Genomic DNA, 20,718 nt, shown 5'->3' with positions numbered 1-20,718 from the left:
CCTTAATGATTAGCACAAAAAAAATGGGGAAAAAAAGATAATAGCCTCCAGAAAAACAAGTAATCTTTTATTCTAACATTTAACTCTAAAAAGAAATTTACTCAGAATAAGCAGACGTAATAATTCAAACGCTGATTATTGCTCTAATCCAAATTCTGGTGTAACAACATGAGGAGAATGGAGAGCTAGGAAGAGTGTGCGATGTGTGTAAGGGGTGTGTGGAGATGGGGTGGGAAAGAGAAATAAATCGTTGTCTTCTACGCGGAGGAGTCAGCCCCAAACACCTGAGAAGGTAAAACCACACACGTCTTTAGAGTCAGGAAGGTAAATTCCAAAACAGTCAAGTAAAAGACCTGCAAGCGCTTGTGTTCTCATGAGGAACACTGAGCGACAGGTAAGAGAAGAGCATTGTTGTTTTTCTTAAATCCTGTAGAGTGGCTGGGCTTTTAAAACCTTGGTGTGTATAATCTTAATGAAAGAGAAACTTTTTAAAGAAGGAAATGTGTGTTCAAACAATACATTCCTACTTTGGCCCACAACAGTGCCATGTGTTGCAAAGATACAAACATGAATTGTATCTACTCCAGGCAAGTAGCAGATAAATGGACAACTCATATATGGAGAGTGAGAATATAAATGAGTTCAACTTTTCTGAAACTTTCTGGTAATAAGTATGAGATGCCCTTTGGTCTGGTAATCCCACTTTTAGAAATTCATCCTAAGAAAATAATCAAATTATCATACAGAGATCATGTATAAGAATGAACGCACAGCATCAATCTCTACAAGACAGAAAGACACAATTCAAGTATCTCTGAGGGTTTGGTAAACTAAGTGACGGTGGGGTGTACATCAGATAGAATATTACGCAGCCATAGAACAATGGGGATTTATGTGTCCTGTACAGAAAGATGCCTGGGGTGCACTCATGAATGAGGTGGCATGTTGATGGAGAAGAGGGACATATGAAAGGAGAACAACAAGAAAGAAAAAAAGAAACACATATATAGTAATCCTATTTTAGTTAACATGTATACATAGAGAAAAAATGACAGTACAGTCAGAAATTTCACACTGTAACAATGTTACAGTAGTTAACTCTAGAATGTGACTACTCATTGTCTTTATTGTCCTCATTTTAATTTTCTATATAATGCAGTGTCTCTTCAGTAGTTTTAAAAATGCAAAGCTCAAAAGAGAGAGAGAGAGAGAAAATAACTTACAAATATTTTGCAATAAATAAAAATTCAGAGATCCAAAGTTAGAATAGCTGGTCAGATGGAGGATACATACAGAAAAGTTTAAAAAACATAAAAACCCAACACTGCATTTCTGGAGATAGTTAAATTTAGAATAGGCATGTCTTTGTTGCTTTAGAACATGGGATTGCATCAGATGATTTTTTGTGGAGAGCGACTTTTCATGGGAGATTCTGTGATTCTTGTCACTAATACTGTCTTTCATGTTTGCATAAGATTATAATTCAAAGTAATCACTTTAAAAGTTATAAATATCTTCGTTTTTCTCTATATTTAAAAATGTACTTAGAAAGATTAAAAAACAGAAAATTTTCAGTGTTCATAAGGAAGGCATTCTTTTTAAGCCATTAAAACACACGCCCCTCCTAAATGCACTGTTGGCTGCAACCAGGCCTTAGCAGGTAAGGAGCCAAACAATTACACAGCACTTGACATTGCCTTTTACCCTTTGCAGCTTGTGTGCCTCATGACCCCAGTGAGAGAAACAGGAAAGAAGACAGCTCATGGCAGACTGGGCTTTGATGTTCATCCAGCCTCATGCTGTGAATACTCTTCCTCTTTTCCAGTTCCTGATGTATAGAATAGGCCAGAGATGACATACACAGCTTGCTGACTCCCACACCGCAGGACCGCTACAAAAAAACTGGCGCAATTTTTTCAAGCAAATATGTCAATGAAATGCACTGTTTGTTGTAGGTATTTTGTATGGAGCAGTACGTGCATATGAACTGCATTACAGAGAAAGAATTTTCTCTCTCTCCTCCTCTGAATAGCTCCCTTTCTCACTCTCTCTAACCCTGCCTTTCTCTCTCACAAAGACCCAAGCTTTAAGAAAAGGAACCTAAGCAGAATTTGAAGCATATGAAGTTCCTCTTTAGTCATCCAGCTATGTGACTCTCTAGTCCTAGGAACAATGATGCCAGGGACATGCTTTTACAATGAGATGGCAGTCCCTGCTCCCAACTCGTCCTTATCAACTATCAGTGAAGAGAAGCCCTGAAGGCTGTGGTGTGTGGAAAGCCCCAGAAGGCCCTCTCCTCCTGTTTCACACATCTTCAAATTCGGGCGATTCCTGATCTGGGGGCTCGTTGATCAACCTACACATGTCTGTCTGCGCTGTAGGGTTTTTGTCCTTTTGAAAAAAAAAAAAGACTTGTAAAGTGAGAGCACTGGGTGATTGTTTGTCAAAACTAACTTCTCATCCTGGCTTAGACCACAGGAGTCCTGAGTGGTGCCTGATTCTTCCACTCCACTGCTGGAGTTTGGTCTTTCCTCATGGTTGTTCTGCACCAAAGCATGAATGATTGATTTGGTATTTACAGGTTAAATTAATGTAATTTTTAATTTATAAATTTTGTATTCCTTGATGTAAAGTTTCCAGAGTAGGGCCCGGATACACACACATGCAAACACACACAGACTGGGAACTCAGGTAGTTAGGACTACATAACTTAGCATTTAGGACCACGCTGAACCAGGCATGTGCTTTTTCAAGTCTTATAATTTGAGTTTGTGTGTACCTCCATATCATCCTTTCAGTATTAGTCAGACTAAGCCTGCTTTTCTTATATAAAGTGCATTTCTTCCAAAGTATGTGTATGTGTGTGTTGTTTTTATAGGACAATTAATATAGTTTCAGTGACCGACTCTTTCATCTTACTATTTCGTTTGCATGTTATATATGTGGATGTGATTTTTTTCTTTGTGAATCATACAAAAGTCCAAATGAGAAGAAACACAATATTTCACTATGATGCATAAGGAGTCTTTTCTTTTGTACATTCACATATGGCACCTTCAAAAAAACATTATGGTATTAATCTGAGATTTTTGAAGACTAATGTTATTCTTAGGAAACTGTTTTGAACACATAAAGATTCCTAAATGTATGTGTGATGAGAAGTTCCTAAGAATTCTTGGTACCAGCAAATGGGTGATTTAAGTAAATTATATTCAGGATTCTTCTAAAAGTTTAGTCATGTACATGTAATAAGAACTTAACATATACGATTATTTCAGACAAATTGGAAATAAGTGCACCAATAATGTCTATTGCAAATGCCTTCAAAATCTTGATTTATGTATTAAAAAGCAATAAGCATAATTGTAAAAACTAAAAATTCTGATTAGTACAGAAATATTCGACAGCTCTTCTTCATGATTTCTACATTTGATTTTTATTATTAAAATAAAAGTACTTACTCTTGAATGTATATTTTCCTGTAAGAGAGGGGGGAGAAATAAATTCATGTAAATCCACCTATCTGAGGTAATATGCATGCATTATACACATTTTTAAATGTTATTGCATAAAACAGTTATAAATAATTTTCATGGATGTTTTATAGCATTGGTCTCATTATTTTATAATCATGGCCTTAACATTTTATTTTAGTATCTATTCACCATTTTTGTTTTATATTATAAATTATAAGATTAAAAACTGTTGACTCAGATTAATTATAGTTAATAAATTTCCTAAAGTTGAAAAAGGATTTAAAGGTCACTTTCGTACATATTTTTTAAAAGATTCTATTAAACACAATAATAGGAGAAACTGAGATTACAAGACTACAAAGAAAAATATGATTGACTTGCAGAAAAGAACCAAGCTCTGTAATATCTTTGTATATAGTGTGATGCAGATTATAAACAATCTACCTATTCAATGAGAGAATTCCACAGAAACTCTCACAAGGTATTGTCAGCCTTTGTGCCTTCCCATTGCTCAAGTAAATCTGAAACCCTCCTAGGGCAGTGTGCTCTGTATCTCCTCTCAGCTCCTGTCTACCCACTCTCCTGTGGATGCCCTTCTCTCCCATCTGGCACCGAACAGGCCTCCTAGTTCTTTGTACAGCCCCCAGACAGGTTCCTGCTTGAAGGTCTTTGCACACGCAGTCCCACCTGATTGCTCTTCCTCCAGATAAATCTCCTTTTGTTCTTTGCTCAAATGTCCCTTCCCTGTGAAGACTTCCCTGACCAACCTTTAAAAAACTGTATCATGCTTCCCACTGTACTCTTTATCCTCACTTCCTGCTTTATTTTTCTTCATTAAGCTTTGTCACTTTTTAATATGCTCTCGACTTCTTCAGTCTATTGTCTATTTCGCCACTCCCCTATCCCAACAACGGCAAGAATTTATGTCTGCTTTGTTCTCTGCTGTAGCCCCAGTACCTGGGAAAGTGACTGGCTCATGGCAGGAGCCTCAAACATACTTGTCAAATTAATTAATTAACAATGAAAAAGGGTGACTCAAGTTAAATTTCAGGAATAAGGGTAAATGAAGTTTTTCTCTAAAAGTCTCATGTGGTTATAGAGAAGTGAAGTAATAACTGGAGTCAATAATGTGAGCCCCTTCATCTCCAGTTTTCAGTCTTTCGGAATGCAGTAAATGTTTTCAATATAGAAAAAAATAACGACATCCCATAATAGATGGCATTTTCATATTCAATGATTGTGAAAAATTCAGTGATAAATTGCTATGCTGAATTTTCATCAACTTAAAATAACTCTTTTACTTCAATGAAAGAAACTGCACCACCATTAACCTCTTGCCCAATGTTCCCTTCTATTCATTTCCTTTAGGTTCACATTCTCTCCCCAATTTCTATTCCCTTCTAATGAGGAATCTGGTTTTTCCAGTATGCACTGCGGATCATACATCAGAAAGTTTGGCGGAGAAGTTGACTAAAAATAAAAACGCAGTTTTTTATGGAAACAGACAAATGAACAATGTGATCATTTCAGAACCAAAACACATACTTTGAGTTAAAAGATTGTTCTTTTTACTCCTAGAGAAGACATAAAAATTTTTCCTTCTATTTTATTTATTTCAAATAAAATAAAACCTAAGTATTATAAAGAAGTTAAAGGCTGTGTTTAATATAAGTATAACATTTTTAAAAATGGACCTGAGAGATCTTCAACAGGTTTTCCCTGCTGGCCTGGTGAAGGAGTGGCAATATATTGAAACAGCTCCTTTTTATTTGCATATTATTATTTTTTAAATCTCTCTTTTAGGATAAAAGTTTTCCAGAAGTTAACCTCAACCAAGGACAATTCAGGAGGAAGTTAAATTGTGTTCATTTACTCTTTCGTGGGATAAACTAACTCAATATATTCACAGCTACATCTCCTACACTCGTGGGCTCATTATAATTTGACTAATAATTTTTTAAAGTTTTTATGTGGCTATCCTTTGAGGATCACACTGTTCATTCAAACATGATGCCACATAACAAAGAACTGAAAGAATTTCCAAAAGTGATTTTTTTTAGGTGGCACACTCAATTACAATAGTATTTAGAAGTACAAAATGTGGCCAACAAATTGAAATCTACTCTTTAAGAGTTTGTGTTGGGTGAACTTTTAGCTTCCTCCCTGAATGGAGAATCTTTGGCAGAAATATGGGCAGCTAAAGTGCCGAGATGACTGTTAAGTCAGAAGTTTTCCTTCTATGGATGATGGGTTGAGCTGGGGAGAAAAATGTAGATAAATTTATAACAACTAGACGTGAAGCTAGAACTGTGTCTTCCAGCTACCACAAAATTTGGAAAAGTCCCTTCATTCTTTTTCTATTACAAAAATAAACAGATCTCAAGGGCCTCTGAAAAAGCAGCAGGGGTTTGGCAGTATTTATAACTAGAAAAAACAGAAAAGGGAGGCAGCAGACAGGCCATTCTAATTATAGCTGCACTGGCATTGATAGCTGTTCTATTTTTCACTTTTCTCATACAGATGAGAAACCTTAAATGACCCCAAAGAGGCTGAGTAACTAGATCTTTAGCAAATAAATTCCATACATTTAAAGGCTGCATTAATACGGTATTTCCTGTCATTGTAGAGGTCACTAACGCGACGTGTAAACACTCCTGGTTGAACAAGTAAAAACTTGCAGATTTCCAATCTGTACGCCACAGAGGCAGATGCAGTACTGTGCTTCTATATGGTTTCAGTCTTTTCTTTCTTAAGGTCTCCATGCCCTGAAACTACTGCATGGGTTATATCTATAGCTATGGAGGGGGAGACCCTTGCACTTCAGGGAAAACAGTGAGCGAGAACTGTAGACAATTCTCTTAAAGTAGTTTCTGAGTGTGTAGCTACGGTCACCTAAAGATGCTTTTTCATGTTATGATTCCTGAATTGGACCCTCAACCATCCTTTTTTTTTTGGTATGGAGCATAGTTTATGAATCTGCACTTTTAATATGCATCCCTGGTTAATTTGATGCAGGGGAACACACACACCTAGAAACACTGACCTAATGTTTTAAAGGGATTCAAAATTGTTTTCTCGATACAAATGTTATCTTTCTCTCTTGAAAGATACTGGGCTTCAAAGAATAGCCAAACGTTATGAGTTCACGTTTGTTATAGAACCAAACAATCTCTCTACCCTCTTCTTGGAAATTAGTCCAGAACCTTACCGTGATAGCTTCTGGTGTGTTATTTAAATTAACTCTGGCATTTTAATTAAACTTTTTGGATGGCTTAGTTTATTTACCCAGTTAGAAGATGTGTTCCTAGGAGGCAAGAACACACACACATATATATATGTGTGTGTGTGTGTGTGTGTGTGTGTGTGTATGTATTTGTTAAATGTTTTCAACATTATCTAGCAATCTTAATAAATATTTATTTATCAAGCCACCAGTAAACTTAATTAATTTTGGTTAAAATGCAACCTAAGTTGCTTTAAAATCCTCTTTAACTTTGGAAGCACGAAGTCAGTCACTTCTCTTGCAGATACTGCTTCAGACCCACTTACTCCTGCACAGCAGAAAGTGGGGGCCACACCTAATGCTCACTAGCAATTGGCAATTGTGCACCTGGCTCTGGTATTTAGCCACAAGGAAAAGGCAGAGCCACAGTAACAGCTTTGACTGATGACTTGGTGAGGGAAACCAAGCCCTTGGGCCTTCTGGACGCTCTCTGACCTACAAACCTGTTTGAAAACCTGTTTCTCAGAATTTAAAGCTTAGCTCAATTGAGGTCAGTAGTATAGTAATGTCAATAATTCTGCTCTCAGCTTTCGGATCAGTACAATTCATCATTAACTTTATGTTCATGAAAAGGCAAATTTAGGAGAATAACTCTAACTTAAGCTATTTTATTATGATTTTCTTTTCCTTAAAAGACCATTCTGCCAGTATTACTTCCTTTGGATTTTGTGCTTTCTAAACCTTAGCAACTTCCAGTGCCTGAAATTGTTCCCTAAAATCAGACTGGTGCTGAATACACACGATTGGGGACGTCACCAGGGCAGTAATTGGAGGTCTTCAGAAAAAGATCAAATAAACCACTGGGTGTGAAAGCAATTTTCAGTGATTTGGACTTCATAAAGTTGAAAATTGCCTCTGTCTTTAGTTGCTTTTTAAAAGTTATGATATGGAGCTCTACTTGAATATTTTGACAGGGTCAATTTCTTTCTCTTAGGAGCCAAGGTTTAATGAATACTAAACTAATGTTCGTCCCCTCCAAAGAGACAGCTCTGCTTCCTGTCAGCTGTTAAGGGCGCATGCCAAAGTAATGACCTATGTCCCCCTCCTGTGTGGAACGCCATTCCTGGCGTTGGAGTTGGACTGATTATCCAGGTGTCAGCTGTTCCCTTACTGTAGGCCTTTTCACTTTCATTCTGGGTTCAGAGTTCCAATAGACTGCGTCTAACTTTTATTTACTTTTGTGTTTTCAGCACCCAGAATGGTGCTTGCTACAGCATAAGCCCTTCAATAAATTTTTGTGAATTGGAAACTTAAATACATGTCTATTTTTTTCCACAGCATGGGCATGAAAAATGGTTCAAGAAGTGTAATAACTTGATGACCAGTAGAGGGCAATGAAGTTAGTTTTTAACATTTCTTCTGTCGAGTTTAAACTGGCACTTTCAGTCCCAGCTCTCTCCTGAAAAGACTTTCTCTGGAGTAGTCTCCCTTAGTCTCCTGACTTCACTTTAATTCAGCTACCAGCCTCTTGTATTCCATCAGGACCTCCATATTGACCTCTATTGTATGGTATATAAGGGGGATGTACCAGAGGGTCCAATGGGTTGGTATGCATTGATTTATACATCACAGCCCTCTCTGCTTGGTTAATTCTTGGCCTAATCAAAACCATTTGTCAATAGGTAATCCTGAGAAGTGAGAGACCACAACAGATGTGGACCAGGGCACACATTTTAGGTTTAAGTTTCATGTGGTAGAAAACCATATATACAGTGAGATACCAATTCCATTCAAAAGAATCACCCTAAATGCATGTCCATATATATGCATATAGATAAGATCAAAATGAAATGCAAACTATGGTTATTAATACATGCCTTAGTGAGAAATTAATACATGGCGTAGCGAGGGCTTTTATTTTATTCATGTTTTCATAATATTCCAGATTTTTATAGTGCATAGAAATTTCTTCTAGATAAAAATGTATATGTTATGTAGCACCACCCAGGAACAATTCAGGAAGGCATGACTAATGTTCCTGAGACAGACTCTCGCAGGGCCTGGCCTGTGTTCCCACTCTCCCGTCTGGGCGGAGGTGGGGCAGCTCAGAGAGTCGTGGACAGCCCACCGACTCATTACTCCTTGCGCTTCAGGGCTCTCCATGCCGCACGGGGTCTCCCCTCTTCCTTGATCTATGTGGAGCAGGTGAGCAACGGCAGCTTTAAGGAGGGACTTTTCTTCTACATTCCACTTTTTGATATTGCATTTTTCTATTTCTACAGAGCCCTGTATTTTTTCCTATGTTATTTTTAGTTACCCTCACAGGAGAAAAAAAAAGTCAATCAGGGTTTCTGGCGCATCCGCTTTTCATAAAGGGAACGCAACGCAGAGCTTTCCGCCAGGCTCATAAAACCTAGGGTTTACGTGAGACCTTTCATCGACATCCAGTTAAAATGTCCCCTGCCAGGCAACTGTGAACACACAGAAATCACCCTTTGAAAGGCCTTACTTTAAGGACTGGATGCAGAGGCTCAAATGCTGCTTCAGCTCCTCCTCCTTTTCATAGGACTCCAGTACACTGTGCGCTTTGTCGTGGTGATAGCAGTAGGTTTTATAAATATCTTCCAGCGGCCCTTTAATCTGCAAGAATACTTCTCCTGGTAAATGTAAAACAAAGGTAAAATGACATCAGGTCAGACCCACCTGGGCCCTCACACATTTATCATTCAGCAATGTTGACTAGTGTAGTTAAAAGTTGGATGGGTCCCACTTTATCCCTGGGGTTATTCAGACGGGGCGGAAAATATTAAGTGACCTTCCCCCCTTTTCCCCTGTTTCCTTCCTCTTTTTGCTCTTCCTCCTGTATCCCCCCCCCTTTCTTTTATAAAATGAAGGATAAAGAGCTTAAGGGATATAGGCAGCAAATGAAAGCTAGGTTTCTCAGAAGTGACTTTGCACTTGGCTGCAAAGTCACTTCTGCACTTGGTGTGCAGGAGCCTGGCTGAGGGTAGCATTTTAGAATGAGTCCCTCTGGGTTTGGATCAGGCTGTGCTACAGACCTAGACAGGTTATGACTTCGACAATTTATTTATACTCTCTGAATCTATTTTCCTCACCTATAAAATGGGAACAATAATAGATACATCTTCATAGGGTCATTAAAACTAAAGAGATCATGTATGTGAAGTTCAGGGTGTAGTATGTACATAGTGAATGCTCAAAATGAAACAGTTATTGCTAATTTATTAAAATATGGGAAGTCAGATTTGAGGCCCTAGGTAAATTATTTTTTCATTAACATTTCCTGAGGTTATCTGAAAAACAAGCAATAGAATTCAAAGAAATAAAGTATTTCCTTCTATGTGATAATGAAAAGACTTGGATATTATTCCTGTTAAAATAATGGATATAATAAATAACAATACTTGGATAATACTATTAACAAAGGTTCTCAGGGTGTCCAAACTTTTGGCACCTCTGGGCCACACTGGAAGAGGAAGAGTTGTCCTGGGCCACGCATTAAATACACAAACAGTAACAAAAGCTGATGAGCAAAAAAAGCTTTTAAGAAAATTTAAGATTCTGTGTTGGGCCACATTCATAGCCATCATGAGCTGCATGGAACCCATGGGCTGCTGGTTGGACACCCCTGGATGACTGTCTTTTCATAAAACAACTTGAGTTAATGTGTCTAAGCATTTAAGCAATTATTTTGATAGGATGATAAAACTAAGTCTGTGACTGATGGCTCACATAGACACTGAAGAAAGCTTTGAATTAAACACCCACTCCTTCCCTTAAAAATGTGTATTAAGCATCTACTACCCATGCACCATGTTAAAATAATTTACAATACACACCAAAAATATGTAATAGGGTCTGCTCTCAAAAGCATTGCAGGTTTGGATTTAATAATGACTGAGGAAGAGTTGCTTGGCAGTGATATGAACATACTAATCTGGACAAGTCATTCTTCCTTCAGAAACAGAAGTGCTCTTTAGATTTTTAACATGTTTTGCACACAGTAACTGCTCAACTCCCTGTGTATATGGGCAGATAAGAAGTAAGTTATCTTTGTTACATAAGAATAGAAACATGTGAGCTTAAAGAAATACATGATTTTCCCAAAGTCTTAGCAACAAGAACCTGAATGTCCAGTCCAGTGTTGCTATGACTTGTGTTAGTGGGAGAATCAATGTAAATAGTGTGATTGCAGGTGGGCAGGCAATGTGTTTTCCTATTTCATGTTCTCAAATTGTCGTCGATCTTATGTCCCTTGTTGTTGGCAAAGCCAGGAGTACAGTCCACACTTCTCTCTTTGTCTTGTTAGGCTTCAGCCGTCCACACGTGGGAGCCTTGCTGGGTCCTGTGCCACGGGATGCAGTCGGAAAGAGTCAGAAATCACTGTCATGCAGGGTTTGTGTGGTGGCTCTGGGAACAGCTTTAAAAAATTCCTTGAGCCTCGATTATATCATTTATAAACTGGGAATAAGTGATAGTAACTCTGGTAATGAATTTGAGAATTAAAGGGGATGTGGGCGTAAGCAGTGCCTGGCACCGACGAGTCGTTCAGTGAATATCACTTGTCTCTTAATGTTGCTTTACTAACTCTAGAATTAAAACACCAGTACTTTTCTAACTTATATCCAGCCTCCAGCCAATAAATGAGAGGGTTTTTTTTCCTTTTCATTATATGGGATTTCCCTATGATTATAGTTAGACTCTGTGCGTGGGCATATGTGTCTGTGTGCGTCTGTGTATGTGTTTTATCGGTGCCTTTTTTGGACTTGTTCAGAAACTCAGCAACTGTGAGGATCTTCAGGACTGAAGGGATGAGGAATTCTTGTTTCGTTCCTGAGATTTTACTGATTCGATGCCTCTAGCATTATAAGTCTTGTAGATTTGTCCTTCAAAACAGCAACACAAACAATAGGAAATCGGGTAGTTATAAGAAGAGAAAATAAAATAGAATAGTGACTAAATTTAAGGCTGGCATAAGATGAAGAGAGCTTCCCAGTGAAAGAGCCAGGTGGCGGATGGGAGAGAGGACAGTGGCTGGTGAGGGAATTAAGGGCCGGAGTTGGCCTTGAGCGCCAGGCTCAGCGCATGCTCAGGAGCAAGTCAAGGAGAGAGGATCTGAATTCACTTAGCCCAGCATGAGATGAAGTTGTAAATATGTATGTTCACTACAAAGCTGCTTACAGACAAGGAAAGAAAGCAGTGAGGACCCTCTCATAAACCCACAATAGGATCAAGTCAGAGAGTCAAAAAACAAAGGACGAAGACATTTATTTTACACACAATGAAATTATTCATTGTAAATTCCTTTGTATTTTCTTCAGCAGAAGTGGTCTCATTTGAAAGAATTTATACCTCCCCTAACAGCAGAGTCAAAATTTTACTCTTTTCCAAGTAAAATTCTGTTGGGGCTCTAATAATAATTATTAAAGTCAAAAGACATTTAAGTACTCTAATTGAAAGTTATTTATTCACCCAAAGGCCAAGTATAACACTGGCGGCAGAACATTTGATTTTCCTCCCAGCCCTACCAATGTATTCTGCTTTATAATAGTGCAGATGAAGGGATGTGTCTTGCAGCAAAAAAAAACATCTGTTTCCATGGTAACATAACTCTCAGCTGTGTTTCCTCCGTGGTGAAGGACAGCTGCTCTATCTAATGTAGGTGAGTTTGAAGGGATGATTAGAAGTGGCAAAGGGACCAGCGATGGTAATTTTACTTCTCGCTGCCTGTCACAAAGGCCCCAGAATCCTATAAAATAAATATAACTATCATGTGCTTCTTTTTAGAAAATTCTGCAACCTGACTTTCTGCACTAGCTGTCATAGAAAAGGCTAAAGAAAAAGAAGGCACCCTTTTTTAATGTTCTTAGTTACTTCCTTTAAAAACAAGTCCCAAGAATATTGACCAGATGTTGTGTCCTGGTGTCACTACTCCTGTGCTGCACCTTGGTCCCCTCACTAATGTACATGTATCTGTGTCCTCTTGTTGACCCACCTCTCCTTTACTTCCAGACCTTCATCTGCATGTCTAGGATGTGCTCTGCCTTATAATGAGGCCTCTGAATTATTCTGACTCCAAGACGAACATCTCCTGCAGGTAAGTAATCCAGGGAAAACCAATGATATTCAAGCAATCTCCTTGTCCCAGGTTTTTTTTAGGAGAATGGCACACAAGGGAATGAAGTAGTTACAGTCTCTACTTCATCCTTATTTGGCAATAACTCAGTGAGTGACGATTATGCACCGAGCACTTTGGTAGCTACATAGATATGAAAATCCAGTGCTCCCCTCAGGCGACTTCTGAAGGGAAAGTATATGTCAATTGAGATATAAAACACAGAGGGTCGAGTATTCTGCTTTTGAGGATCTTGAGCTGTTTCCCTAAGAGTCTGCACTTGAAAATAGGTGCTATGAGGGAGCAAGATCTGTTCAGAAGCTGCAAGCAGTCCTGTATGGCTGCTGATACCAAGTCTGTGGGGACGTTCCAGAAGGGGCTGTATCAGTGGGCAGCTTCCACATCCTGGAGAACCTTGTGTATCCGGGGAGGAGCTGGAGCTTCAGCCTGGAGGTGATGGAGAAACCTGATGGACCTCAGGCAGCAGACTAATATGATTGGATTGCATGTGTTTCAGAAAGATCACTCTAGGAGTTAGCCATATGAAAGGCAGAATTTAGAAAAGGAGTTAGGGGGACTGAAAAAGAGAAACCATTTGAAAGGCTTTGATAATAACATATGAAATTACTAATGAGGGCTAAAACAGGAAGTTATAGTAGGTAAGAGAGGGTACGCTAATATCAACTGCCCAGTTTCCAGTCCAGAGTTTACTGTTTACTCTTGTAACATTTGGGAAACTGACTTGCTGCTCTGTTTCTTACTTTCCTCATCTGTAAATTGGAACGACAACAACAGAAGGGTTGTTGGAAAGATTGAATGAGTTACAATATGTAATGTATTTCTATCAGCAGCTAGCATCTGCAAATGCTCAACAGACGTTAGTTACAACCACCAAAACAAAAGCAGGGGGGCAGAAAAGAGGGAAGGGAAATGGACATTAAGTGCATGTGAGAGATGAAGAGGTTAATTTCAGGTATGTATCTCGGGAATGGCATCTTGATGACCCCATGGACAGACAAAAGTGACAAGATAAGGGGAGAGTGCAGGTGGAAAGACAAGGTTTACTTGTAGATGTACTGAGTTTGAGTCACTTCACAGTATATCCCAGTGAAGAAGTCCTTTGTGGAGTTGGACACGTGAGTCTGGGATTCAGGGCAAAAGGTCTGGGAAAAAGACATAAAACTTGGGTGGCAGAAGCTGTGAATTTGACATGGTCACACAGGAAAGTTCACAGGCTGAGAAGAGAATGCTGGGGAGCGTGAACACAGAAGGGAAAGAGTCTGCCCAAAAGTGTGAGAAGGCCCAGGCAAAGAGAAGAAAACTAGGATTGGTGTCGGCATGGCCAAGGGCAAAGCGGTGAGAAAGACTGCAAAGAAACTGCTGGTAAAAAGCCTGCTCTTGCCCCCCAATGGATATGTACAAAATGAAACAATGTGTGTGAAATGAAATCATGAGATGTAGGTAGAAGTCACTGGGAAGGCCTTCCTTCTGCCCCGCCCCCTGCCTCAATGAAAAAACCCTGGGAAGTGGGGGTTTGCTCTTATTTCCTGCAGGAAGCGTGATTGGCAGCAGAGCAGTCATCTTGAGGCCACGAGACCAAACGCCACACGTCAAATACAATGAAGGAAAGAGCTGCAAGGAGACAGCAGGCGGCTGCCCCAGGCATGAACTATTGAATTATAGATTTCTTGTTTTCTGAGGGAAAACAGCCTTTTTTAGTTAAGTCCTTTTGTTGAGGTGCCTGTTCCAAGCAGGAAAGCGCAGCCCTCCCTGACCCGGCCAGTTTGCCGGAGCTGCAGCGCGGGGACAGAGCCAGAGTTAAGGCAGAGCTTCCTCCCCCACAGGCCGCACGCTCTCGGGCTATTGGGCACCTTCGAGTCTGCACCTCGGCCCTGTTTGCTTCCTGGTGGCTAGGGAAGTATTCAGGGACTTGGAGAACTCTTACACTCATAGAATTTAGGGTTTTATTCCCATGCGTTTTTGTGAAGCATTTGAATTAGACTTTTCACAGCTCCATTCACATGTGACTGCACAGCGAATGCACTGACCTCCACCAGCCAGCTCCACCAGCAGAACATCCTAGAACTTACCATTCTCCTCAGAGAGAAGAACTGTAGGACTAACGACTAAGCCACCCTACTTTTATTTCTATTACAAGAAATAAGTTCTAATAGTCCTCAGACCCTGTCGACCTCACTCACCAGCCTGGAGGTCCAGCCTCCCCACACAGTTTCCTGGTGCCTGCCCTCTGCTGATGTTCTCTTTCCTGTGTGGATAGGTGTCCTTGACCCTGAAGCCTTGCGCTCTTTTTTTTCTCTCCTATTCTCTGAGGCTGGCAGTTTGCCTGTTACTGGAATGAAATGCCCTGGCCTTCCAGCTGCCGCGTGTGGGTCTACCCCTGCCAGGCTCACATGTCTCAGTGTGTAGGGCCGTCCGAACCTGTCCTAGGTGGACAGAACACCCTGGGGCAAGCCCATCTGTGTCCTGAGTAAAACGTACACAATGTAACAGTAATACTACTAGAACGATTGTTCAGGGGAGCTACTTTGTGGCACTTCCCACACAGCCTCACAGCCTGAATAGTCTGCAACCCATGCCCTTCTCAAAAAATCTGCTAACATCTCAGGTTTCTGTTTCAGGCACATACAAGAGACGCTGACTGGGGAGCACAGAGCACTGCTGTGGGGCCACAGGACAGCAGCTGCTACACCTTCAAAGATCAGAAATCTCTCAATTGTCTTTCCCAGGATAGACTCACCCTTGGGAAAGGCCTATGACAAATTGCACTTCTTTTCCCACAGGCTTCTTCCGACTCTGCTTCCAGTCCAGCGTACAAGAAGCAGGCACATAAAGTAAACTTCTAAGTATTTATAACTTAGCCTTTTCTTTAATATTTTGGAACATGACAACATTGTTGCAAATGCATAAGGGGGCACAAGCCCTGTTTTGCTGATCTATTGCTATGTAACAAAAAACTCTAAAACTTAGTGCATTAAAACAACAACTGCATTGATTTTCTCTCAGGATTCTGTGGGTTGGCAAAGATCAGCTGAGTGGCTCACCTGCTCCCTTTGATGTTTGCTGGGGCCACCGTCATCTGAGGGCTTCACTGGCTACATGGTCCAAGATGGCTCAGTGGCCAGTCTGTGCCTCAACAGGGAAGGCTGGCCTCAGCTGTGATACTGGGACAGCTGGGCCGCATTCTCACTCTGCATAGTTTCAGGTCCAGTCTCTCTTCATGTGACCTCTCTGTGTAGTATTCCAGCAGGTTAGCTGGACTTCTTAAATGTCATGTTCCCCAAATCACAAAAGTAGAAATTGCCAACCTTTCTTAGGGATTAGGTCCTATTGCTGGCACAGGGAGTCTGAGGTTCTGTCCAAACCCAGTGTGGGACTATATACCACATAGCAGTGTGATGACCAGGCAGCTTGGTCCCCAGAGGACCATCTTTGGACAGTGGCTACTGCAATTGCTATACACTCTATTAAATGTGGAAATGATATTCGACATGTTAAATCACCCTGCAGAGAAAAATATGTCTTGCCTTATTAGATATATGAGTCATCAAGATGCATAGATATTGGGAGCATTTAAAAACCACACTCAGCCAGTGAATCTGATTTGTTTGAAAAACGTGATCAGGATCTCTGGGGAAAAATTCACTTTATTCACTTTATGCTACATACATAAAAATCAAGCTTTGCAAATAGGTAAACTTAATATTCTCAGGATAACAACATGCAAGTAACACCATGTGCTTACCGCATGTTTATTAAGGATAGGAGCTGGGCTATCATTACTCATACACGATTTCATTTAGCCCCCACGGGCACTCTGTGGGGTAGCTATTATAGCCTCCGATTTCAAGAAAAATTGAAGTTCAATGAGATTTTGCAACTTGCCTAAGACTGCACGTCTAGTGAGCCAGCATGTAAACCTAAGTCAACCAGATATAGAAACTCTTGCATTCTTAAACTCTATATACTATTCATCTTACTGGTTTTGTCCTTGTTCATGATTTTCTAAGATTATTACAGACTGATGATCTTCAGTTTAAATGGAAACAAGAGCCACATCTCACAGCCTCATCTCTCAAGATCTAGAACCCATTTCCTATTTAGGCAGCCTGCTTCAGTCAAGATTCTACAATCCAGGTTCCATCTTGACACGATAGTGCAGGCAGGTCCCCAGAGCTCTCATCTCTACAAACACAGGCCTCATCCAAACCCCAAGGTTACTATCGAGTGAAATTCTCCCAGTTTATTTGGGTATCAGGAAAGTCTCCCCCTTGATGCTAGAGCTGTGACTTGCAAACTCTCATTCATGTCATCTAAGGACAGAGAAATAGGACACGTGTGTTTTTTCATTTTGTAGTAACATGATTTTGGAATACCTCCTCAAGAATCAGTGTGTATTATGAAATGTAAGAGCTTTGGTGAAAGGAGTTTATTGAAAGGTGTTTAGTGGTGGAAATTGCCACCGAACTCTGCATGGACATGGCTGCTATGCGTGGGTGGTGGAGCCCTCCCAGACATGATGTCCGGCCACATTGGATTGCTGTGCTTCTTAAGAATTCCCCATACTTTCCCACCTGGAGGACTTTATGCCATTTGTCATTTAGAAAGTCATTATTTTCAATATCCACCTTTCTAAATCCTTCAAGTCCCAGCATAAAATATACCTTCCAAAACCAAACTTTTTTTCTCATCACCTGAGTTGAATTAATCTCTTTTCAGTGAAACTGTATTACTTAGCTATGGCTGCAGATCCTCCCAAAATCACCTCGAAATTGAAAGGCTTAAAACAAGACTGTTTGCTCACAATTCTCTGGGCTGACAATTTGAGAAGGGCTCAGCTGGGATGGCATGTCCTGTGTGTGTGTGGGGGGGGGTGTTATTCATGCGCTTGCAGTCTGTGGCTGGAGGCCAGCTGGCTGAGGAGAGCTTTACACACGGGTCCAAGGCCTTGATTGTGTTGATGGGAACAAATGGGTAATATGAGCCATCTTTCTCCTTCTGCAGACAGTGGATGTCACAATGCTGTCGTAGAACATCATTTTTGCCACATTTTATTGGCCAAAGCAAGCTATCAGGCTAGCCTAGATATAAAAGGCCAGGGGGTGAAATATGACTCCAAACCTTTATTTTTCAAATACAGTCTTACTGTTTTAATTATAATCTTCTTCCAGTTGCGATTCATGATTACTAAATTTAAAATTGTGGCTATCTTTAATTGTTTTCTCCGTAAGCCATAATATTTAAACTCAATTTCAAACTATTTTTATACTTATAGAAAAGTTGCAAGCACAATACCAATAGCTTCCAAATATTTTTCGCCCAGCTTCCCTGATGCTAACATCTTACATAACCACAGTAGGATTGTCAGAAAAAGGAAAGGAAGTTTTCTTCAATGCTACTGACTAAAGTAAACACCTCATTCGAATTTCTTTTTTAAATTAATTATTTATTTTTTATTACTTTATTATTGTTCAATTACAGTTGTCTGCATTTTCCCCCGCTACTCCCCCCTATCCAGGCCAATCCCACTTCCCTCCCTGGCTTGCACCCTCCCCCTTGGTTTTGTCCATGTGTCCTTTATAGAGATGTTCCTGAAAACCCTTCTCCCCTCTGTCCCCTTTCTCCTCCCCTCTGGCTATTGTTAGATTGTTCTTGATTTCAGTGTCTCTGGTTATATTTTGTTTGTTTTTTCTTTTGTTGATTATGCTCCAGTTAAAGGTGAGATCATATGGCATTTGTTCCTCACCATCTGGCTTATTTCACTTAGCATAATGCTCTCCAGTTCCATCCATGCTGTTGAAAGGGGTAGGAGCTCCTTCTTTCTCTCTGCTATGTATTATTTTGTTGTGTAAATGTGTCATAGTATTTTGTTCCACTCATTTACTGGCTGGCACTTAGGCTGCTTCAACACTAGTGTTCCTTCACTATTCTAGAATCTACCCAGGTTCCCCCTTGCATTTATTTATCACTTGGTAGAACTAATTAGTCTCCTGCAACATTTAAAAGACTACACCTTCTCAGTCTTTAATGACTTTGACATTTTAGAAGAGTACTGATCAGTTATTTTGTTGAGTGGCCCTCATGTGAGTTTGCTGGTATCTGATGTTTTCTAATGATTGCACATACTTTGGGCAAAGGTACCACAGATATGATATCACGTCCCCCTTCTACATCCCAAGTTTATCCTGTAACTGTGTGTACTTTTTTAGTATTGTGTCCTTGATCACTTGAATAAAGTCTTCTCTGTCTGGCTTCTTACTGTAAACTTCCCATCTACCTTTCCCTTTGAGATCAACCATTACTCCCAGGACATACCTGGGAGACTACAAAAAGCAGATATGTCCTCAAACTTTCAACCACTAAATCTAGCATTGATCATCATCTTTCCACTGTCTAATCTTTCATTCTCTGCACTCCCACTAAACCCATTGACTCTTATCCTGGTGGTTTCATGCCTCTCACAGGTCCTGGCATATGCCACCTAGCATGGGCCATGACAGACCAAGTGGATGGCAGGATCTGTAGCATGAAATATATCTCCTAGCCTCAGCAGGACAGGTTGCAGTTAGCTGCTGCTAGCTGCCCATGTTCCAACGTCATCATTTTATGAGCCGATGCCCTGCAGGCTGTGCTTTAAAGGAAGGTGGAAGTTTCCTTGAAACTAGGAAGGATGGAAGAGAAGAGATGGGCTGTCTTCCAGCATTTATGTTGCTGTGAGAACTCTAGCAAATGTACCTGACTCTTACGCTCTACTAGGAGACACTATATCAGAAATTGAAGTACAGTGTAGAGGTTTTACCAGATCTCTTGAAAAACAGCTAGCAATAATGATCCTTCTTTAAAAAGGAGAAAATCTGGAGCAAATGCTAAACTGGACTGGATGATTGAACAAGAGGCTAAAATTAGGATGTTCTCAGCAAGTCAGGTTACACACCTCCTTAAACCTGGAGTTGTCTTTGACTCCAGCACATGTGGCCAACCCCTGAATCTTTTTTATGCTTTTGCCCATGTTTCCCTTGAACCTGGCCCTTATTTCTAATTCTCACTGTTTCCACCTTAGCCTAGATGCCTGTCACCACATATCTGTGTTATCAATAACTACCTATCCACTGGTGTAGGACTCCTTTTCTCCTATCCATTCTCTTCATACCTCCCAGAGTTCTCTTTTTCCAGAAACTTTTGTGTCTCATCACACCCCTGCTGAAAAAACTTTTAATGGCTCCTGCAGAGTAAATTCCAAACTTTGATTCCCAGTATGGTCTGTCCCTATCCTATACCTCCAGGTTCATTTTTCATTCTTCCCTTGCATAAGTCCTTCCTACAGCTTCACTTGGTCACTCCCCATTTCCTGAACGCCTTGGCATTTGCCGTCCATGCTCATGTACATGCTGTACTCCTACTTAGTCTTCCCAACCTGCACCTCCCTTGTTGAAGTCTGACTGTACCCCTCAGTCCAAGTAATATCTTCAAGGATCTTCTTCTGATTCTCCATTTAGAAATATTCTCTTTATCTTCTGAGGGTCTGCAGCTGTGTAGAAACTACTCTGATGGTATATTATACAAATATCTTCAATTCACGGAGCTGTTGGCCTACTTTTGAAGGATGGAGATGAACTTTTTCATCTTTTGACGCCTGACACTGTGAACATGCTGCTGCTAACAACTATCCACAGAGTGAATTAATAAATGAATGGCTAATGAATCCAAACTAAAGATATAACGAATAGTTTTCCCTCTAGAAAATATTTTTTACAATATATTGGAAACTATATTAGTCAACAACGCAGGCTGCTATAGCAAAATCACAAAGACTGGGCGGCCTACACAACAGACATTTATTTCCCACAGTTCTGGAGGCTGGGAAG

The 20,718-nt window shown here is 40.2% G+C and overlaps 1 protein-coding gene across 1 annotated transcript in view; it reads right to left on the bottom strand.

Moving 5' to 3' along the window:
• ARHGEF38 (Rho guanine nucleotide exchange factor 38) overlaps positions 1-20,718 on the bottom strand; it is a 127,167-nt gene that overhangs the window by 32,993 nt on the left and 73,456 nt on the right. The window contains exons 4-5 of the mRNA XM_037154443.2: positions 9,209-9,356; positions 3,462-3,479 (exon numbers count right to left, since the gene is read on the bottom strand). Coding sequence (XP_037010338.2) covers positions 3,462-3,479; positions 9,209-9,356 — 166 coding nt within the window. The remainder of the gene's footprint in view (positions 1-3,461; positions 3,480-9,208; positions 9,357-20,718) is intronic.

The sequence above is a fragment of the Artibeus jamaicensis genome, unplaced genomic scaffold, assembly GCF_021234435.1.
Source record: "Artibeus jamaicensis isolate MK-2021 breed Jamaican fruit bat unplaced genomic scaffold, CSHL_Jam_final scaffold_3222, whole genome shotgun sequence".
Classification (NCBI taxonomy): domain Eukaryota; kingdom Metazoa; phylum Chordata; class Mammalia; order Chiroptera; family Phyllostomidae; genus Artibeus; species Artibeus jamaicensis.
This window is presented reverse-complemented; position numbering and strand designations above follow the sequence as displayed.